The 17,988-nt window shown below is 32.5% G+C and overlaps 2 protein-coding genes, 1 non-coding gene and 1 pseudogene across 4 annotated transcripts; 2 read left to right on the forward strand and 2 right to left on the reverse strand.

The window, feature by feature from the left end:
* Positions 1–4,328: 4,328 nt before the first annotated feature.
* On the forward strand, positions 4,329–11,470 carry LOC123889085 (putative uridine kinase C227.14). Of its 2 annotated transcripts, XM_045938282.1 has the most exons (11): positions 4,334–4,719; positions 4,854–4,897; positions 5,008–5,085; positions 5,622–5,814; positions 8,628–8,658; positions 8,738–8,796; positions 9,327–9,400; positions 10,025–10,111; positions 10,834–10,895; positions 10,999–11,027; positions 11,140–11,470. In XM_045938282.1, exons 1-11 carry the CDS (start codon positions 4,561–4,563, stop codon positions 11,224–11,226), a joined length of 903 nt encoding a protein of 300 aa, XP_045794238.1. In that variant the 5' UTR covers positions 4,334–4,560; the 3' UTR covers positions 11,227–11,470. The 2 variants fall into 2 exon arrangements, with proteins under 2 accessions (XP_045794239.1, XP_045794238.1); XM_045938283.1 differs by lacking the exon at positions 10,025–10,111 and having other exon boundaries at positions 4,329–4,719.
* Positions 4,360–4,431, reverse strand: TRNAD-GUC. The gene has a single exon. It is a non-coding gene; the product is annotated as a tRNA-Asp (tRNA).
* On the forward strand, positions 5,882–8,401 carry LOC123889084 (annotated as a pseudogene).
* An 865-nt stretch (positions 11,471–12,335) lies between the features above and the next one.
* On the reverse strand, positions 12,336–16,257 carry LOC123890663 (auxin-induced protein AUX28-like). Its single transcript, XM_045940318.1, has 5 exons — positions 15,812–16,257; positions 13,885–14,114; positions 13,423–13,558; positions 12,920–12,981; positions 12,336–12,773 (listed from the first exon to the last, which is right to left on the reverse strand). Exons 1-5 carry the CDS (start codon positions 16,090–16,092, stop codon positions 12,736–12,738), a joined length of 747 nt encoding a protein of 248 aa, XP_045796274.1. The 5' UTR covers positions 16,093–16,257; the 3' UTR covers positions 12,336–12,735.
* Positions 16,258–17,988: the final 1,731 nt, after the last annotated feature.

A 17,988-nucleotide genomic window follows, 5' to 3' on the forward strand; every position in this document is an offset into this window, starting at 1 on the left:
GGCAAATTACATAAGCCTACATATATGACTATATTCAAGTGTCTGGAATGTCCATGCCCCCAGATCTGCAGCGTTGATGACACAAAAGTCGACATTGAATAGATTTGTACTTGATCGGATATAATCCTTCAACCTGAAACAAATGAACACCGCACAAAGACGGGAAAACAAAATACGTCCGTGTGCGGTGTATTCTGTTGTGCCGTCACTGATTATGGCTTATTAGTTATTCGAGTAATACATGACATAGTTTTTGAAACTTTGAAATCTATTAGTTATATATGTATGGTCTGTAAATGATTATGACTCAATTGGCCTATATATAATAGTTTGAAATTGAGATTGAGATTGAGATTGAGATTTATTTCATATTTCATACGAGATTGAGATTTATTTCATACATTGTGTGGTACTAGTATTAGTATTATGTTTTAAGATTTATCATAGTATCATACTTCCTCAAATTTAAGAATGGTCATAGTGTCATATATTGCTTATGATTTTAATAGTCTTAGTTACCATATAAGAATGGTCTCGGTACCATGTTAATTAGAATGGTCGTAGCACCATATTAGAATGAACGATTTAAGTATCATAATTGAGGGTGTAATTCTTACTCGATATCTATAGTGCAATAGTTATCGGTAGAATTGAGTTGTTTTATCCTGGATACTTCGTGGTGATCATCTGCCTTACACAATTTTGGGTAGTGCCGCAAAACGTCTTAAAGAAAGCGTATCGACTCGTGACTCAATCCATTAATCTCTTCGGTGACTGAAAATTATAATAATTTTTTTTTGACTAATATAATAATATTTTTTTGACAAGAGCAAACTTAGTGCATTTCATTCATAATAGTAATTTCAATACAAGGCAGACAATGATCAAAGACCTGAGGACTATCAAAAGAACGAGTTGCCTGAGCAAGATCATGAGCTACTACTCGATTAGCTTGTCTTCTAACATGACTGACCTTACAGTTCATTCTCAAATTTAATGGTCTACGATATAACTCAATAACATGACGTGGAATATTATAATAATGTTTGCGGAGAAATCTAACACACACACATATATATATATATATATATATATATATATATATATATATATATATATATATATATATATATATATATATATATATATATATATATATATATATATATATATATTGTTACTAACATATGTATTATTAAGGCTTAATTAGTTTTTTGGTCCCTTAAAGACATTTTAGATTTCATAGTGGTTCCTTAAAGAAAAAAAGGACCAGATTGGTCCCTTAAAGATATATCTGTTTGTCACATTGGTCCTTTCCATTAATTTATCAACCACAAATGTATTAGGTGGATCAACATTGAAGGTGGACCACCATATACTACAATATATTTTTTAATTTTAACCAATGGATCTTTTGAAAGAAAAACAACCATTAGATTTTGCATGTCCACAGAATCTAACAGTGCACCATCACCAACTAAGTTTTATTTCTATTTCTTCATCTTCTTCGTTGAACTCCTTCATCTTCATGATATTCATAAAAAAGCCAGAATTTTTTCTTCAAAATCCAGAATTTCATTATTGAATTACAAAAGGTTGGATTTTTGTTCATCTTAATTATTTTTCATCTTCATCTCTCTCTCTTTCTCTGGTACAACAATTAAAAAGGGGCAAAATAACCCTAGTTCATTCAAAAGCAATACCATGGAAAAAATTAAACAACAAGAGCACCACCACCACCATGCTAATTCGAACAAAAACAACACTAAGAAAGTAGCTTAATTTTAACAACAACACCGTAAATCATTCTTTAACCCATAAATTAAAATCTATAATCCAAAAATTCACAAACCCATAAATCATTTTTTAACCCATAAATTGTTGTAGAGAGAATTGTTGTTGAAAATTGTTATGGTGATGATGGTGTTGATGGTAGTAGTGGTGAAATTGATATGTTAACATTTTCTGGCCATTATTCTCAAAGTGGGAAAAGGAGTGAAGAGAGTTTTTGCTTTGAAGGCTAATGATTGATGGAGAGATTGTGGTTCTTTTATTGTATTTTATCAGATCTGATTTCTTTAAGTGTTTTATTTTTGGATTGAAATTTTTGAGTTTTTGTTTCAGTTTAAGAAATTGTTGTTGAAGATGAAGAACAATGGAAGAAAGAAGATGATGAAAAGCAAAAACAAGATTAAGTGTTGGTGGTACACCATTAGATACAATAGACCTATAAAATCTGATGGTTGTCTTTTTAACAAAAATATCAAATGGTTAAAATTTAAAAAATTAATGAGGTCTTTGGTGAACCACTTATATTGTATGACATATTTGGTGAAACTAACGGTTTTTGAAAAATATTGATGGAAGGGACCAATGTGACAAACGGAGATGTCTTTAAGGGACTAATCCGAACTTTTTTTTCTTTAAGGGACCATTGTGAAACCTCAAATATCTTTAAGGGACCAAAGAACTAATTAATTAAGCCTATTATTAAAGTACACGTTAAAATACTTATTATCAAAAATTAATTTTAAAAGTTGTGCATTAAATTTTTTGAAAATTAAATTCTTATTTTTTTTAACACCAAATTTTCATTTTTAAGTTCTTTAATTTGTATGTCCTAAAGACAAATGTTAGCGGAACAACTTGATGGTAGAACTAACCCTCCAAATCATATTAGACGATCTAGTAGACCGGATATCTGTCGTAAAAACTAGAAAAAATGTTACCAGGACCAATTATTTGTGTTTTAAAAGGAATAATATTTTTTTTATAATTGAGGTTAAAAAGGACTATCCGGTTGTTTTAAAAAAAGGATTATCCGATCCTAACGGGCCACAGGTTTTTCGGGCCATGCTAAAAAATCCGGTTTAAAAACAGGATCTAAAATATACTATCCGAGTCCGGCTCTATATGAGCCGCGGACTAGCCGACTTTAAACGGGCCAAATCTTTTTTTTATAAAAAAATATTATGAAATAATTGATAAATAATAAAAAAAGTATAATTTTTTTTTTTAAAATTAATAGAAAAGTAAAAATGTCAATTTACAAATTTATTTTCATAAATCGAAGCAAATGCAATGAGAGAGCACTTACTATAATAATAAATTTGAAGCTTGATTCGACATACTATATAAAAAGCAATGCTATTTTTTTATTCATTTGTCAAAAATATATATACTTCTCATTGATAATATAGTCGAAAGACCACCTAAGCGACCCCTCAACCATGTGGCCTTAATCGCTGACTCCCACCACTGCTCATTAGTCGAAAGACCACCCAATATGTAATGTACAACCTGTTCCCATTGATGGTGAGTTGAATCAAATCACGATTCTAGAAAACCCAAAAACATAACACAATCAAACAATTAAGAAGCAAATAATTATTTAACTTAAAATGAAGAATCATAATCCGACAATTTAATTATAATCAAACAATTACGAAAAAAAAATAACTTTTATGCAACAATCTAACAACTTACCTATTTCGCTTATACACATCTGGCAATATGGCCCCCGTACTTAGTCGGTACATACATACTTATCAAATGGGCCTCCTGGAATACGTCGGGGCCGATTGACCCTCAAATGAATTTTAGAAAGGCTCACGCCAAACCTGACACTCCTCCTCCAGCTCAGGTTGAGCCTCCTGCATCTCTTCATCCTCCTGCTCCTCCTTATCCCGATCCTCCTCTACCACCAACAGATCAAGCCGAGCCTGACGCTGACTATCACGCTCAGCCACCCTTTCTCTCATAGAAGATGTGGTGACCGAAGGACCCCTTTTTTTCTCTCACATGCTTCACTAATTAAGTTAATCTATCCATGTCTACGCAATAAAATTACACAGGTGCAACAAACATTTATAACAAATGTAAACAACAGAACCAACAAAAAAGAAATACAAAGTCAGCATCAGAGTGATTCACTGCGTTTAAGAAGTTCGATTATTTTAGAAATTGTTGAAATGACGGGGAAGGTGATGATGCTCTTGTTATATATTGTAGGAGTTCACATTTTAAAATGCAAACTAGTTGAAGGAAGTTCGCAAGGTACGTAGCGAATTGTATTTTTTTCAAACTAGAGTGGTATTTCATTTAGAGAGCGTGACAAGTGCAGACTAGTTAAAAAAAATTATCACTCGCTATGTAAGATACAAACTAAATTTACTATAGCAAGGAAGATATTTTAATCATTTTACTAGATGCTAACCAATTGGGCTTAGGCCCGTTGTAAGTTGTATCATAAAAAATAATGCTTATCCTCTGTATTCATGTTCGACGCTACAACTCAAAAAAGAACAAAATAACGGACGCTATTTGGAATTCGGAAAGCAAGAAAAATAAACAAAAAAACGCCGTTGCCGGGGATCGAACCCGGGTCACCCGCGTGACAGGCGGGAATACTTACCACTATACTACAACGACCTTGTTGTTTAATTTTCCATCAATCATAAATCTATCTAATCGAATAACAATAACTTGTTCTTCCGAATTTTGCTTAAAAGTTTCATCGTTCACCATTGCTGAATGTGTGTATTCATCTTGAGTGAGTAAATGGAAGTAACCTTCGCCGCAGTTCCCTCCTTTCCGATAACAAAATCAGACACTTCCGATCGAAATTCGTGTTCACTCTCCATCGCACGGCGTAACAAATTCGTGCAGCTTTCATTTTCCTCAACAAGCTTTCGTACTAACAAGAGTCCTCTCTTCAAGGTATCGATTCTATCGAAAATTGAATCCGTTAATAGCTATCAAATTCATATTATTTCAATAGTTCATTTGCATGTTTGAAATTCCATTGGATGCGTTGTTAATTCTGTTTTTCGATCATTTTTTCGCTCTCACAGGTTTTATCTGCCGAAAGGGATCATGTTCAAGTTGTAGAGGGAAGGTACACCGTCTTTCGTATACAAATTTCACTTGTTTTTGTTTGCTAATCGTTTTAAGTGACTTAATTTGATATATGATTAATTGATTTTGGTTACTTTTATTGATTTGCAGTGGTGTTGATGAGATATATGATGCATTGGTTAGAAGAATTCTGCCTCCAGCGTCGGTTTTGTTAAATCCTAATTATAAGTAAGTTCTTGCTGGTGAAATTTTGGTAGGTAGTTAAGTTAGTTATGAGTATTGAAAATGCAATTGGTGGAGAATGGTATTTGTCCTTACAAAGTTATGCATGTCCATTACCAATCACCGTGCATGTATAGTACCATTAACTGTGAATGCTTCAGATGTTTTATTTTCTATATGACGGTCTCGGTCCCATTCATGTTATCATTCTGCTAAATATTTCTAGGTTTGTTATTTTCTAAATTGTATTTTATTGTAGCAATTTATGAAATTCTTCTATTGTGAAAGCTTCTTTTAGCTTGTCCAAAACTATTGTTTTGCAAATTTGTTTGTTCGGTTGGATGTGTCCAATGTTAGGTTATTTATTTTATCATAAACTTGCATAAAAAATAGTTATATCTATCTGCCTCCTTTTCTACTATTGGTTTTGGGAGGTGGCAAACTAGAAGGATAATGTCAAATTTCTATATGTACGTGCCATGTGTTTGTGTGCTATTCCTTTATGTTAATTTAATCATCATAATTTGTATGACACTGCACAGGTTTTTTGTTGGCTTGGCTGGTCCTCCAGGTGCTGGAAAAAGCACCATAGCACATGAAGTAGCCAGTCGCGTAAACAAGCTTTGGCCAGAGAAAGCTTCTTCCTTTGACTCTCAGGTTAAACCTCCTGATGTTGCTATTGTGATTCCCATGGATGGTTTTCATCTTTATCGTTCTGAACTAGATGCAATGAAGGTTAGTGTCCTTCTGTCTCACAATTTTTGTTATCCATATAATTGTTATTCCTATTTCATGTCATTGTTCATATTATTGACCTAGAGTTGATAAGTTGAAGCAATCAAATCATGTATTTTTGAAACTTGAAAGTGCACTAATTGATTGATACACTGTCATTTTCTGTGGTAGAGCAAGGAAATAGTTGGGGATAGGAACATGTGATGAAGTTTGGCTTATTGATTTCTTTCCTTGAAGACTAAATCGATGCTACATTAAGTTCGTACTATTGAGATATTCGATAAAAGTTATATACCCCTTCCGTACAAAAAATATTTTAGTGGTAACTACATAGAGTATATGGGTTCTTTGATGACGTACGGTTTGTTTTTTAACTCACTACACCAAAACTTCACTCTCTTTCTTTCTCTCTGATAGGATATGGGTTCACAAGAGAATGAAGACTGTTTGCCCCCACCACCTCCCAACCTTCCTTCTGATGTTGAACCAATCAAAATTGTTGAACAATATGAGCATGTCAAAAAGAAGCTTCCTACTAAGGTTCCTATGGCTAGGCGTGGCCTAGGCTCAAAGGGAACTAAACTTCCTTTGCTGACGAATCATTTTAAAGTCAATGTTTAAAACACTGATGGATACTTCTTCCAGTACAGTTTGGCTTTATTTTATGAAGATGGACGCCCTATTGAAGGCAAAGGTGCTGGTAGGAAGATACTTGACAGAGTTCAAGAGTCATATAATTCTGAGCTGAATGGAAAGGACATTGCCTATGATGGAGAAAAAACTCTGTTCACTATTGGCTCTTTAGTCCAGAACAAACTTGAGTTTAAAGTTGTTCTTGAGGATGTTGCATCAAACAGGAACAATGGAAACTGCAGTCCTGAAGGGAATGGTAGTCCGAATGAAGCTGATAGGAAGAGGATTAAAAAAATCCTATAGAGTCAGCTTTGCTTCCAAAATGCCACTGCAGGCCATTGCCAATGCCTTGAAGGGCATGAAACAGAGAATTATCAAGAAGCCATCAGGGTTCTTGATATTATCTTGAGGAAAATGCTGCCAAACAAGGCTGTCCGCTTGTGCGACAAAATTTCTTCCACAACGATCCTAAGAATTTCACTGATGTTGGAGGTGGTGTACTTGGATGCAGGGGGCTGCATTCCAGCTTTAGAACCACACAAAGTGGGCTGTCTTTGAATATAGATTTGTCCACAACTGTGATTGTCCGTCCTGGACCTGTTGTTGATTTCTTAATTGCAAATCAGAATGTTAGGGATTCCTTCAGCCTTGAGTGGAATAGGGCTAAAAGGACTCTGAAGAATTTGAGGGTCACAACCAGCCCATCCAACCAAGAGTACAAGATTACTGGGCTGAGTGAGTTACCTTGCAAAGACCAACTATTTACACTGAAGAAGAGAGGTGGTGGTGAAGATGAATCGGAAGAGATCACAGTTTAGGATTATTTTGTTAACCGCCGAAAGATTCCTTTGTACTACTCTGCTGAGCTTCCCTGTATCAATGTTGGAAAGCCTAAGCGCCCTACTACATATGTCGCAATTGAGCTCTACTCATTGGTATCTCTTCAACGGTATACCAAAGCCCTTTCCACTCTTCAAAGGTCACCCCCTTGTGGAAAAGTCAAGGCAGAAGCCTCAAGAATGCATGAAGGTCTTGTCAGATGCTTTGAGAACTAGCAACTGTGGCACTGAGCCCATGCTACATAACTATGACATTTCAAATACAGGGAAGTTTGCACTGAGCATGATGAAACATTTTGTCAACTCTTACTAAAGGTGGTGCTCCTAAGTTGAGAAAATGTTTCATCATGTTTAGTCCAAACTTTCAGGTGCTCCTAAGTTTCTTCTTTGAGTTCTTCTTGAGAGGAAGAACTCTGATCTTTATGGTCCGTGGAAGAAAAAGTGTCATGCTGATTTTGGAATTGTTACTCGGTGCATAGCTCCAACAAGGGTAAACGACCAATATCTGAGAAATGTTTTGCTGAAGATAAATGCTAAGCTTGGTGGAATGAATTCTCTGTTGGGTGTTGAACATTGGCCATTCATTCCTATTGTATCTAGAGCTCCCACTCTCATTATGGGCATGGATGTTTCTCATGGTTCACCCGGGCAAACTGACCAATGATATCTAAATATAGGGCATGCGTCCGAACTCAAGGTTCGAAGGTGGAAATGATAGACAATTTGTTCAAGCCAGTGTCTGACAAGGAGGATGAAGGAATTATAAGGGAGTTCTTGATTGATTTCTATACAAGTTTTTGGAACAGAAAACCCGACAACATTATCATTTTCAGGGATGGTGTCAACGAGTCCCAGTTTAACCAAGTGTTGAACATTGAACTGAGCCAAATCAATGAGGCTTGTAAATTTCTGAGATATGAGAATGAAGTGGTGAACATTGAACTGAGCCAAACCAAATGAAGAATCATTTCCAGCCTGGATCCCCAGAGATTGTGCTTCCTGGAACCGTTGTGGACAACAAAATTTGTCATCCTAGAAATTATGATTGTATTTGTAGGATGCTTTCCAGGTTGGACAGTTCATGAAGTTTGAGGATAAGTCTGAAACTTCCTCTAGCCATGGTGGTGGTATCCATCTTAGTATTAGGAGTTAGGCCTAACTCAACCTTACAAAACCGGCTTTTAAGGTGAGGATTGCCTCTACTTTATAAACCCATGTCCAGGTCCTCTCACATTCGATGTTGGACTTTTTTAACAGCTATAAATACTAATGAATTAGAATCTGTATTTATTATCATTAGGAGTCCTAATTCTGACTTTCTAAGCGATTTTTTTATTATAGAATCCCGAGGAAGCGCATGCCAGAAGGGGAGGTGAGGTACCTCTTCATATTACCTATCAATTTAAAATACTACTCATGGAAAAGGATTAATCTTTTGATTGGTTTATCAGCTCCTTGGACATTCAATCCCATGCGACTGCTTACGTGTCTCAAGAATCTGAGAGTTCATGTAAGTTTTACAAGTTTTTAAAGATATAAGGCTTAAATATGCAAAAGGTCCCTGCACTTATTTAAGGGTATTTTGGTCCATTCACCGCAAAATTAAACGAGTCATCAACTCTAAAGTCTAGTCAACAGTGACACATCAGCAAAAATGTGCCATTTCAGCAAAAACAACGGGTCCAGGGACCATTTTGAAAGTAAAATGAAAGTGCAGTGACAAAATGAAAGGTTTTAAAAATGCAGGGACTAAAACTCAAATGACCCGTATGTGCAGGGACCTTTTGTATATTTAAGCCAAGATATAATGGTATTATGATGATTATTATTGTTGTTGTTGTTGTTGCTGTTAATGATATTGTTATTTCTTGTAACTGGAAACTTTATATTTGTTTATTTCACCATGACCCTTTCCTCTCTCAAATAATATGTATTATCTTTATGGGCCAATTCTTTGGAAAAGCTAGGATGTACATAATATGTATTATCTTACTATTATCTACTTGGTTTTATTGCATTTTGGTGAAACTACTTCTTCAGGGATCGGTTTATGCACCATCATTTGACCATGGTGTTGGGGATCCAGTGGAAGATGATATCTTTGTGAACCTTCAGTGAGTATCTTAACATTACGATGAGCTTACTTGTTAGTATTTTATTAATTTTGTCACAAAACATGATATATATACTAAATAAAAGTAAATGATAAATTTAAAGCTAACACTCAAAAAGAGAGAAATGGCCATCATGAGGGGGCTCTCTTTTTCTCCAGAGTTTTACGATTAAAATTGTGTCAACATTTGAGTTTGTTATGAAATCCGTTATTTTAAAAACTTTGTAAAGCCAACCTGCAGTGTTACTAATAAGATGTAAGCAGAAAGTCCAGGTGATCTCATTGAAAATGTACATGTTCCAGGACTTTCTAGTGTATGTCCCAATCATAGTTGAACTTCACATTTTTTTTTTACCAATGTAGTTTTATGCAGTTAACAAATAACAACTCTAAAATATAGGACTTTCACTCTATCATTGAGAAATTTTGAAAAATCAATGCTAGCAATATCTTGGTAGTTTTTAACATTTGTATCGTTGTTTCGATGTTTGTCTCCAATGAGCTATCTTTTTAATAATCAGGGTAATTAATTTTCCAAATAGTTGCTGCTTGCAACATGCATATTCAGCTTATTTTGTTAAGTTGGTATGTACACATGAACACATTATTTTCTTCCATTATGTAGGCACAAAATTATTATCGTAGAAGGTAACTATTTGCTCTTGGAAGATGGGGTCTGGAAGGAGATTTCATCTTTGTTTGATGAGAAATGGCAAGTATTGGTTTTACTGACACACATTTTCTTATATTTTTCCATTGGCCTTGAAAGTTTTGAAAGTTGTATGTGAAGTCTCTGTTGAAAATTCAGATGTGAGCCTATGACTGGTTGAAAATTCTGCTATGAAAAGTATACTTATTGACTTGTGTTTACTGAACCACGTTCAGATGATAATTAACTTTTGCTTGTTTCATGATGCGAATATGTCATTATTGTTGTGTTTAACAATCTTATATGATTATTGTAAAAAAAAAAAAATCTTATATGGTTTTTCATGATGGGAATATGTATTATTTACCTAATACATGCATTAGGTCCCTAATTATTTGTTTGGAATTATTTGAATATTGACATAACATAGTAAAATTGTTTTGACATGAATATTAGTAGCCTTCCTAGTTCTTAGAGTACGTTTTTATTCCCCGACATTGTGGCTTAGTTGTCCACGCCTCTTGTTAGCAAGAGACACTTCAAACAGGGCATAACTTACAGTATGTTTCTGACCACAAGAGACGACATAAACTGCATCTCAGATTCGGTCTATTGATTAATATTACGATTTGACACTTGTCTATATAGTTTCAAAATATGTAGAAATGTCTTTACATCTATCAAGAAATATGCAACCTAGGCCAATGCCACTATCTGTTGTTTCAACATTAGAGAATTCTCAGTAATACCAGTTGACTAATTTGTTTGTTCTTATTCTTTTCAAGGTTTATTGATATTGATATTGACAAAGCAATGCAACGAGTTTTAAAGAGGCATATCTCAACTGGTATTTACCATGCACTCTTCTGTAATATTATATATCAACTTCCTCCATATAGGGAAAGCATTTTAAATTTACATGAATTTTTCTTTTCCCTTTCCATCTACAGGCAAGCCTGCAGACATTGCTAAGCAGCGGGTAAACTTCAAACCTTACAACTTGTGATGTTTATTTGTTTTTCTGACTATATGTTTGATTTATAGTATTTTTTACGAGTTGTTTTCTTACCTGCAACACTTACATAATGCAGGTAGAGAACAACGACAGACTCAATGCAGAACTTATAATGAAGTCCAAGAAAAATGCTGATATAATAATCAAGTCAGTTGATTTCTGAGGAATCAGTTTGTGCCAAGTCAAGCCAAAACGTCCAATAAAAGTAAGTATTATAACTTTAGAAGGATGTGTGTAATAAAGGTTGTGATTGGTTCAGATCCTAAAATTTCTTTACAGCTTTAGAGTAAGCAAATAATTTTGGCAATGAGTCCAAGCATCATACGAAAGCCGCTTGGGACTGTCAAGGTCAAACATGTAATATAATATGTGCTTTTGCAGCTAGTCAACTGCATGTTCTTTCTCCATCAATGTCTTGCTACATCGTTTCTTTCGTGTCTTGTGGTGGCGATGGTGTCATCGCATGTTTTATGAACAAGGGTACAAATAATTACCTGTAAGTTTTAATGGTTATGAGTGCGGCTACATGTACTCTAATTTCCGTCTTGCACCCACATATGAAAGACACACCAAATTCCTAATGTAAGATTCTTATTCTAGAGGAGACATGTATGAATTAATTTGCAAGGCCAGTTTTCTTATCTAATAAACTAAAATATAAATAAGTCAAATTGGGTGTTCCAATTATAATTAGTACCAGTACTAAAAAAAAACACCATTATAATCAGAATTTCTCTTAACCTCCAATCTGGCTATCACCAAAGTTTCACTTGCAAGTGCCCCACTATAAAACAAAAATTTGACTCATCTAAAATCATAATATCAAGGATAGATATTTTTATCATCTGTATATATGTAGATAATATCAATTATTAAGTTTTATTTTTATTTTTTTATCAACAATTTGATATTTAAACTTTATTCTCTAACGTGAGACAGATCCATAAAATAAATGGGACCATTAACGCGTATTGAAGTTTGACAAAACTCACTCATTTATATGTGTGCCTGTAAAATTAGACAGCAATATCTTAGATGGAATATGATACAATTATGGGCATGCATATATAAATGCTCCATCAACAAGCACATGCTATTGTTTCACCACCCATCCAACATGTTCTAGGAACATTTCCAGCTATTTATTCGGTTCTTGATCTAAAGTACTAGTACTAAAAACAAACAAAATTTAAATACATTTTTTTATTATTATATAAAAAACGTATTTAATACCAAGGAATTTCATAATGAATAATGATAATCAGAGAGGACTTCAGAAAACAATTTAAAGCAATGATAGACAAAACACATGTCTTTGATTCAAATTATTAAGCAAGCAAACACACTAATAGAAAATCAAAGATATAAAGCCAAGTTTAACAACATAATTTAGAGTCTTTATTGTTTCTGTTCATAGTAATCAGTATTTAAGACTCCCATTGTATTTTGTTTGAAACATTATATATATATATATATATATATATATATATATTATATGCATGATAACAAAACATATAACAATACACAAATTAACTATACTATTCCATTAATTTGTGGCTTCTGCATCTTGATTAACTTTGCTTTAGTAACTAAGCCAACCGTGCATCAAAATATGACAAAGGAATGAAGGATGGAGCAGATTGTGAACAAGTGTGACGGCCGACTAGCTAGTCTAGCGTCTGTTCTTGCACTTCTCCATGGCTCTTGGTGCTGAAAAGGAAAACTCAAACAAATTATTTTTTAAAAATGAATAGATTTCCAATTAATCATTAATCAGTAAACTTGATCATAAGGTTTAGTACATAATGAAATGATAACTAATTAATTAGATTTATAAGTAAACACTTGATACTAACCAATACCAATAGCCTCCTTTCCTTTCATGATACGCAAACGTTTGCATGATTCAACAAACATCCTGGTTGACATGAAGATAGTCCATGTTAGTGTTATTTTATTTTTAAAAATATATTATAAAACTTATACAACAAAAGTTCAACGAATACAAGAAATACTCGAGATCAAACAACAAGAGTGAAAATAAGTAAAATAGAAATAGAAATATTACAAATAGGAAAAACATAAGAAATAAAACACCAATAAAACATCGTCTAACCAGACAAATCGTCAAACCAACTAAAACAAACGAATAACAGAAAAAGTTTCAACGAAGAGAGCAATAGAAATTAATGATGCTTGACGAAAAAAATAAATTAATGATGCTTGTCCATTTTTAATTAAAAGATTCTTTTCAATTTTTTTAATTAAATTAATTATTTATTTATAAAAAAAATATTTAATTAATTTCCAACATTAATAATTTAAGCGTTGACAAAATAATTAAAGTAGAAAGACTTACTCCCATGGGACGTCACCAACAAGCATCCAATCACCATCCTTGTCTTCATAGGTTGGGACATAATCAGAATTGTTTAAAAGATCCATCAACTTACTCTCATTCATGAAATCCTTCATTCCTTGTGATTCACAGTTGCCTTACATAAACACAACATTTATTAATTATCAATATGGAAAATACTACTAATAAATATCTCGAGGAAATTTCTTTTAGATAGATGAAATGATTAAGTCATTATAAACTCACACATAAGTGGATGAGTCAGAGTTCAAACCCCGATCATGCGTCTGACCAAACATTTTCGGCATATTTTTCTAATTTTTTTTTGACAAAAGGGTGCTTATAGCATTTCATTAATTAAAATGTGTTCAATACAACTTGGAGCATGAACCAAGATCTGGAAACTAGCTGATAATGTAAAGAGAAAATAGAATTGAAATAAATAATTAATGAATGGATTACCAATGGTGAAGGAGCTGAACATTTTGCCTAAGGAATCAGAAAGTTGTGAGTAACTTTTGTACATCTGTAAGTCGACTTTGCGGAGATAAGGTGCTCCATCCAAGCTAACTTTCACAAAGCTAATTGCATTGTTCTTTTCACTTTCATCTCCAAAATTAGTACTACTTTTTTGCATTGCTAACATGTTCTTACGGTATGACCGGACAGGTGGCCAACCCACCACTTGAGTCCTATATACATTCATACACATTAATTCATGAATTCATTTTAATTTTAAGCTTCATATATAACTTCTTTTTTTCATATATAACTTGTGATCAATATATACACATGTGCATAGCATATGGTTACATAATGAAGATGAAAATAATAGTATTTTTTTTTATAGAGAATTGGAAAAATATAATTGGTGAAATATAACTTCATACTATATAACCTTTTTTTTTTGTCTAGTAGTCTAGATGACTAGAAATTTCACTTTAAAGATGAATAAATGGAATGTCTGGGGTTCAAACCCCAACTTATGCATAAAATATGCGATGTTCCTATCAACTGAGCTAAACTCACTAGAAGATACTATATAACTTTTATTTTCATTTAAAGGTATAATATACTACTACTAAGCTTATAAAAATACGTGACTAGTTTACTTTTTGGGTCATGGTAGTCAATTATTTTATATTTTAATTTTTAAATAAATTGAATAAACATCCATGTTTTTAAATTTGTATATTTACTATTGTACAGTTTAACTTCCATATAAGTATTAACTTAGCTAGTATGAACCAGTATTGTACTTTACGGGATCAATAATATTATGAACCTTTTAAAAAATGTTTAAAAGTCAACCTTTATTATTTCTAATAATTTTTTTAATAATAATAAAAAATGAAAAACATATGTAATATTTTTATTAAAATTTAAGTATTAGATACATTAAATTCCACTTTTGGACTAAATTGATATTATACGCCCCTACTTTACCTATAAGAATTTGTCAACTGTGTGTGTGAGTTTATGATAATTTTATCATTTTATCTATGTATAAAAAAAAAAGAAAAAAAAAAAGAATATGCCCAAAAAGAAACTATTCTGATCTCAAATATGTAAAATTTGGTGAAATAAAATAATGTATTTGATCCAAATTTTAAACTTGAAGTAAATATGTCAACTTTTTTACTAAAGTTTATGTATATTATTTGAGACAAAAAGAGATTACTATGTTATGACTTATTGGGACATAGTAAAACTTTTAACTTGGTGTACGATCACCAAAAACTTGCAGCAATTCAATTGTAACTGAAACCAATCGATCTGGCTTCTATAACTGACTAGGCATGCACAACAAATTTGTAGCACGAAAAGGTACTAGATTCCATATTTCTATGTCGCACGATATAATCAAGAATTTTCTATCCTACTATATAGTATAGATGAAATAAACTTTTATTATTTCTTTTTAGACAAAAACTGTATAATTTTGTTTTTCTTCATAATCTCTCTGTCTTACTCACAAGTCCATATTATATTTCATCCCCTAGCTAGTTACATGCTTATTCCTCTAATTATGTTTTTTTTTTTACTAATCCTATAATTTTGTATGATATTTAAGAAAATGGGAAGAAATTCCATCTTGAATCTTCCTTATAATATGAAAGCATGATGGTGAATATATTAATTAAGAGTATATAAAACTTATTTCTTTCACTGTTTCAAAAAAAAAAACTTATTTCTTTCACCAATCAAAGCAACAAAAACCGAATCTAAGTGTAAATATTGCGTCAACAAGGTCACTCTACCACTTACATTAATTATCCGTCGTCACATATTTAAGTTGTTCGCAAACGATCGAGTATATATTACTAATTACTTACTCTAACTTAATTATTTACTATATCGAATTAATTATATATAACTAAATACTTACTTTGTAGGAGGCTTGGCAGGATCAGGCAAAAGAGTCTTCTCCTTTTGCAAATTCTTGATCTTATCATTTGGATCTACCTCACCACTAGCTTCCTTAGAAGAAAGATTAAGCATCAAATCCATAGTAGTGTTCTCATCATCATCATCATCATGATTTTCAGTCTCAGAAAATCCTCTCTTCCTTACAACTTCTTCACTAGCTTTGGTTGATCCAATTCCAAGTCTTAGCTCAGTTTCATCAAACTCCATTTTCTCCTTCTTCATGCCAACAACAACTTCCATGCTCAATTTTCACTCTCTCAATTATAATATAACTTTTTCTCTCTCTAAGTATTCAAGTGATTAATTTGTTGGCTATGTGCAAATAATAATAGTGGTGGGAGGGTATAGACTATAGTATAGGGGTGGAGGAAATTTTGGTGTGCATTAATAGAAGGACTCATGGTGCGTTTTGTCCTTTTAAATAAAAGTTTTAATTAGTAGTTAGAATTACCACGTGAATTCCCTGCAGTCAAAGAATCATGCAGTCATACAGTCGAGTGTCTTAGACTTTACAATTGAGATATGGCCGTGAAAATTATTAACTTGGAATATAAGTAAAAACTATTAAGTAGATTGGACGATCACTATTTGACGGCAGGGAATCCATTTTTTTTAGAAATTATGGGTTTGTTAATTACACGTGGAGGAATGTATGAGCTGGACTTGTTGGAAATGGTGACAACAGGTGATGTTATCTTACTATGATTGTTAAGTGGAAGATGTGGAAGTGGACACTCCATGTGCCCTGCTTTATATCACTTTCATTACTAAGATCTCTCTTAGGGTTTCATCATTTCAATCACACGAGTCATTAACTATTGGTTTAATTATAAGAGAAATGTTTATTTTTAGTTACATCTATGAACACATTTTTTAGAGAGCAAGAAATATAGATATTGATACGATAAATGTAATATGTTTGTGATGTGATAAAAAAGAGAACGATTGAGAAAAATGAGGCGTTGAATAATTGTCGAAGAATTATATATAGGTGTATCGAAAGTAATTTAAGAGTAGACCTTTATATAATTCCTTTAATTATATCTAAACGTTGACCGAATGACTGAGAGGTGAAATATCGATGTCAGAACTATATTGGACAAACACATGAAACATGAGAATAACCTAATGGTGTTTGGTGATATAAGGTAAAAGTACTTAATGATTTTTACTAGATTTAGAGTGGTAGTCATATGTTAATAGGAGATCAATTATTACTTTAATTTAGAAAATGGATTATGCCGATTGAGACTAATTGGATACATGTTAGGTTTCTTTAGGTGTTGATTGAAGAGATTAATTGGGCATTTATTAAGTAATAACATTAAAAATTTATAAAATAAATAATGTACACATCAAAAGCTCTATTTTGTTGATGCTTCAAAGTTCAAATATTCTGTCATAGTTCAATCCGTAAGGATATTGCATTTTAAATATAGGATTGGGGTTCGAATATAGTATTTTTCACTTATTCATTTTAAGAGGTGATTTTTAACAATTAAACTACTTGACAAAAAATAAATAAATTCAAATGTTCTCCTTTTAAGATATGAGATAAATCAAATTTGGCAACCAAAATAAACTGAAGATTGTACCCAAGATTGTGTTATAGACAATCTAATCTAGATATTCGTGGCTGGAATTAACTTGAGCTAGCTTTATAGTGTTTGTATATATTGAGACATTGTAATCTTGTATTTGGGAATGACATTTAAATTGTGAGATGAATGTGATCCTCATTTATGCAATTCGAGAGACATAATGCCAGGTAAAACTATATATTTATAAGATTAACTATATTATATTGTAGATATATATGTTATACGTTATTAGAGTATCTCCAATAAGGGTATCTAAGAGAGTTTTATAGACTAATGATACGGTACCTTATTTTTTTATCATTAGAGTTCCATGACGTGGCACATTGGGTATCGAAATTGATGATACCGGTACCTTAAATAAGGTACCGTATCATCAATTTAATATTATTATTAGCTTCCATATATGTCAAAATATTACCGTTGACATTCAATGACCAGATCTTCTTTTTCTTTTTTTACTATAAGAAGGTTTTATTTCTTTGTTGCCTTTGATTTTATAAGTTTTCATTCAATTTCGTTTCTTCAGCAACAGTGC

The sequence above is a fragment of the Trifolium pratense genome, linkage group LG6 (assembly GCF_020283565.1).
Source record: "Trifolium pratense cultivar HEN17-A07 linkage group LG6, ARS_RC_1.1, whole genome shotgun sequence".
Lineage (NCBI taxonomy): Eukaryota > Viridiplantae > Streptophyta > Magnoliopsida > Fabales > Fabaceae > Trifolium > Trifolium pratense.

Excerpts from the sequence above, each read along its gene's own strand:
- LOC123890663 (XM_045940318.1), bottom strand. The coding sequence starts at position 16,092 with ATGGAAGTTGTTGTTGGCATGAAGAAGGAGAAAATGGAGTTTGATGAA. Across the intron at positions 13,559-13,884 it reads GTTCAGCTCCTTCACCATTG|GCAACTGTGAATCACAAGGA; the intron begins GTAATCCATTCA and ends TGTTTATGTAAG. Across the intron at positions 12,982-13,422 it reads GTTGGTGACGTCCCATGGGA|GATGTTTGTTGAATCATGCA; the intron begins GTAAGTCTTTCT and ends CATGTCAACCAG.
- LOC123889085 (XM_045938282.1), top strand. The coding sequence starts at position 4,561 with ATGGAAGTAACCTTCGCCGCAGTTCCCTCCTTTCCGATAACAAAATCA. Across the intron at positions 4,720-4,853 it reads ACAAGAGTCCTCTCTTCAAG|GTTTTATCTGCCGAAAGGGA; the intron begins GTATCGATTCTA and ends TCGCTCTCACAG. Across the intron at positions 8,797-9,326 it reads TCAAGAATCTGAGAGTTCAT|GGATCGGTTTATGCACCATC; the intron begins GTAAGTTTTACA and ends CTACTTCTTCAG.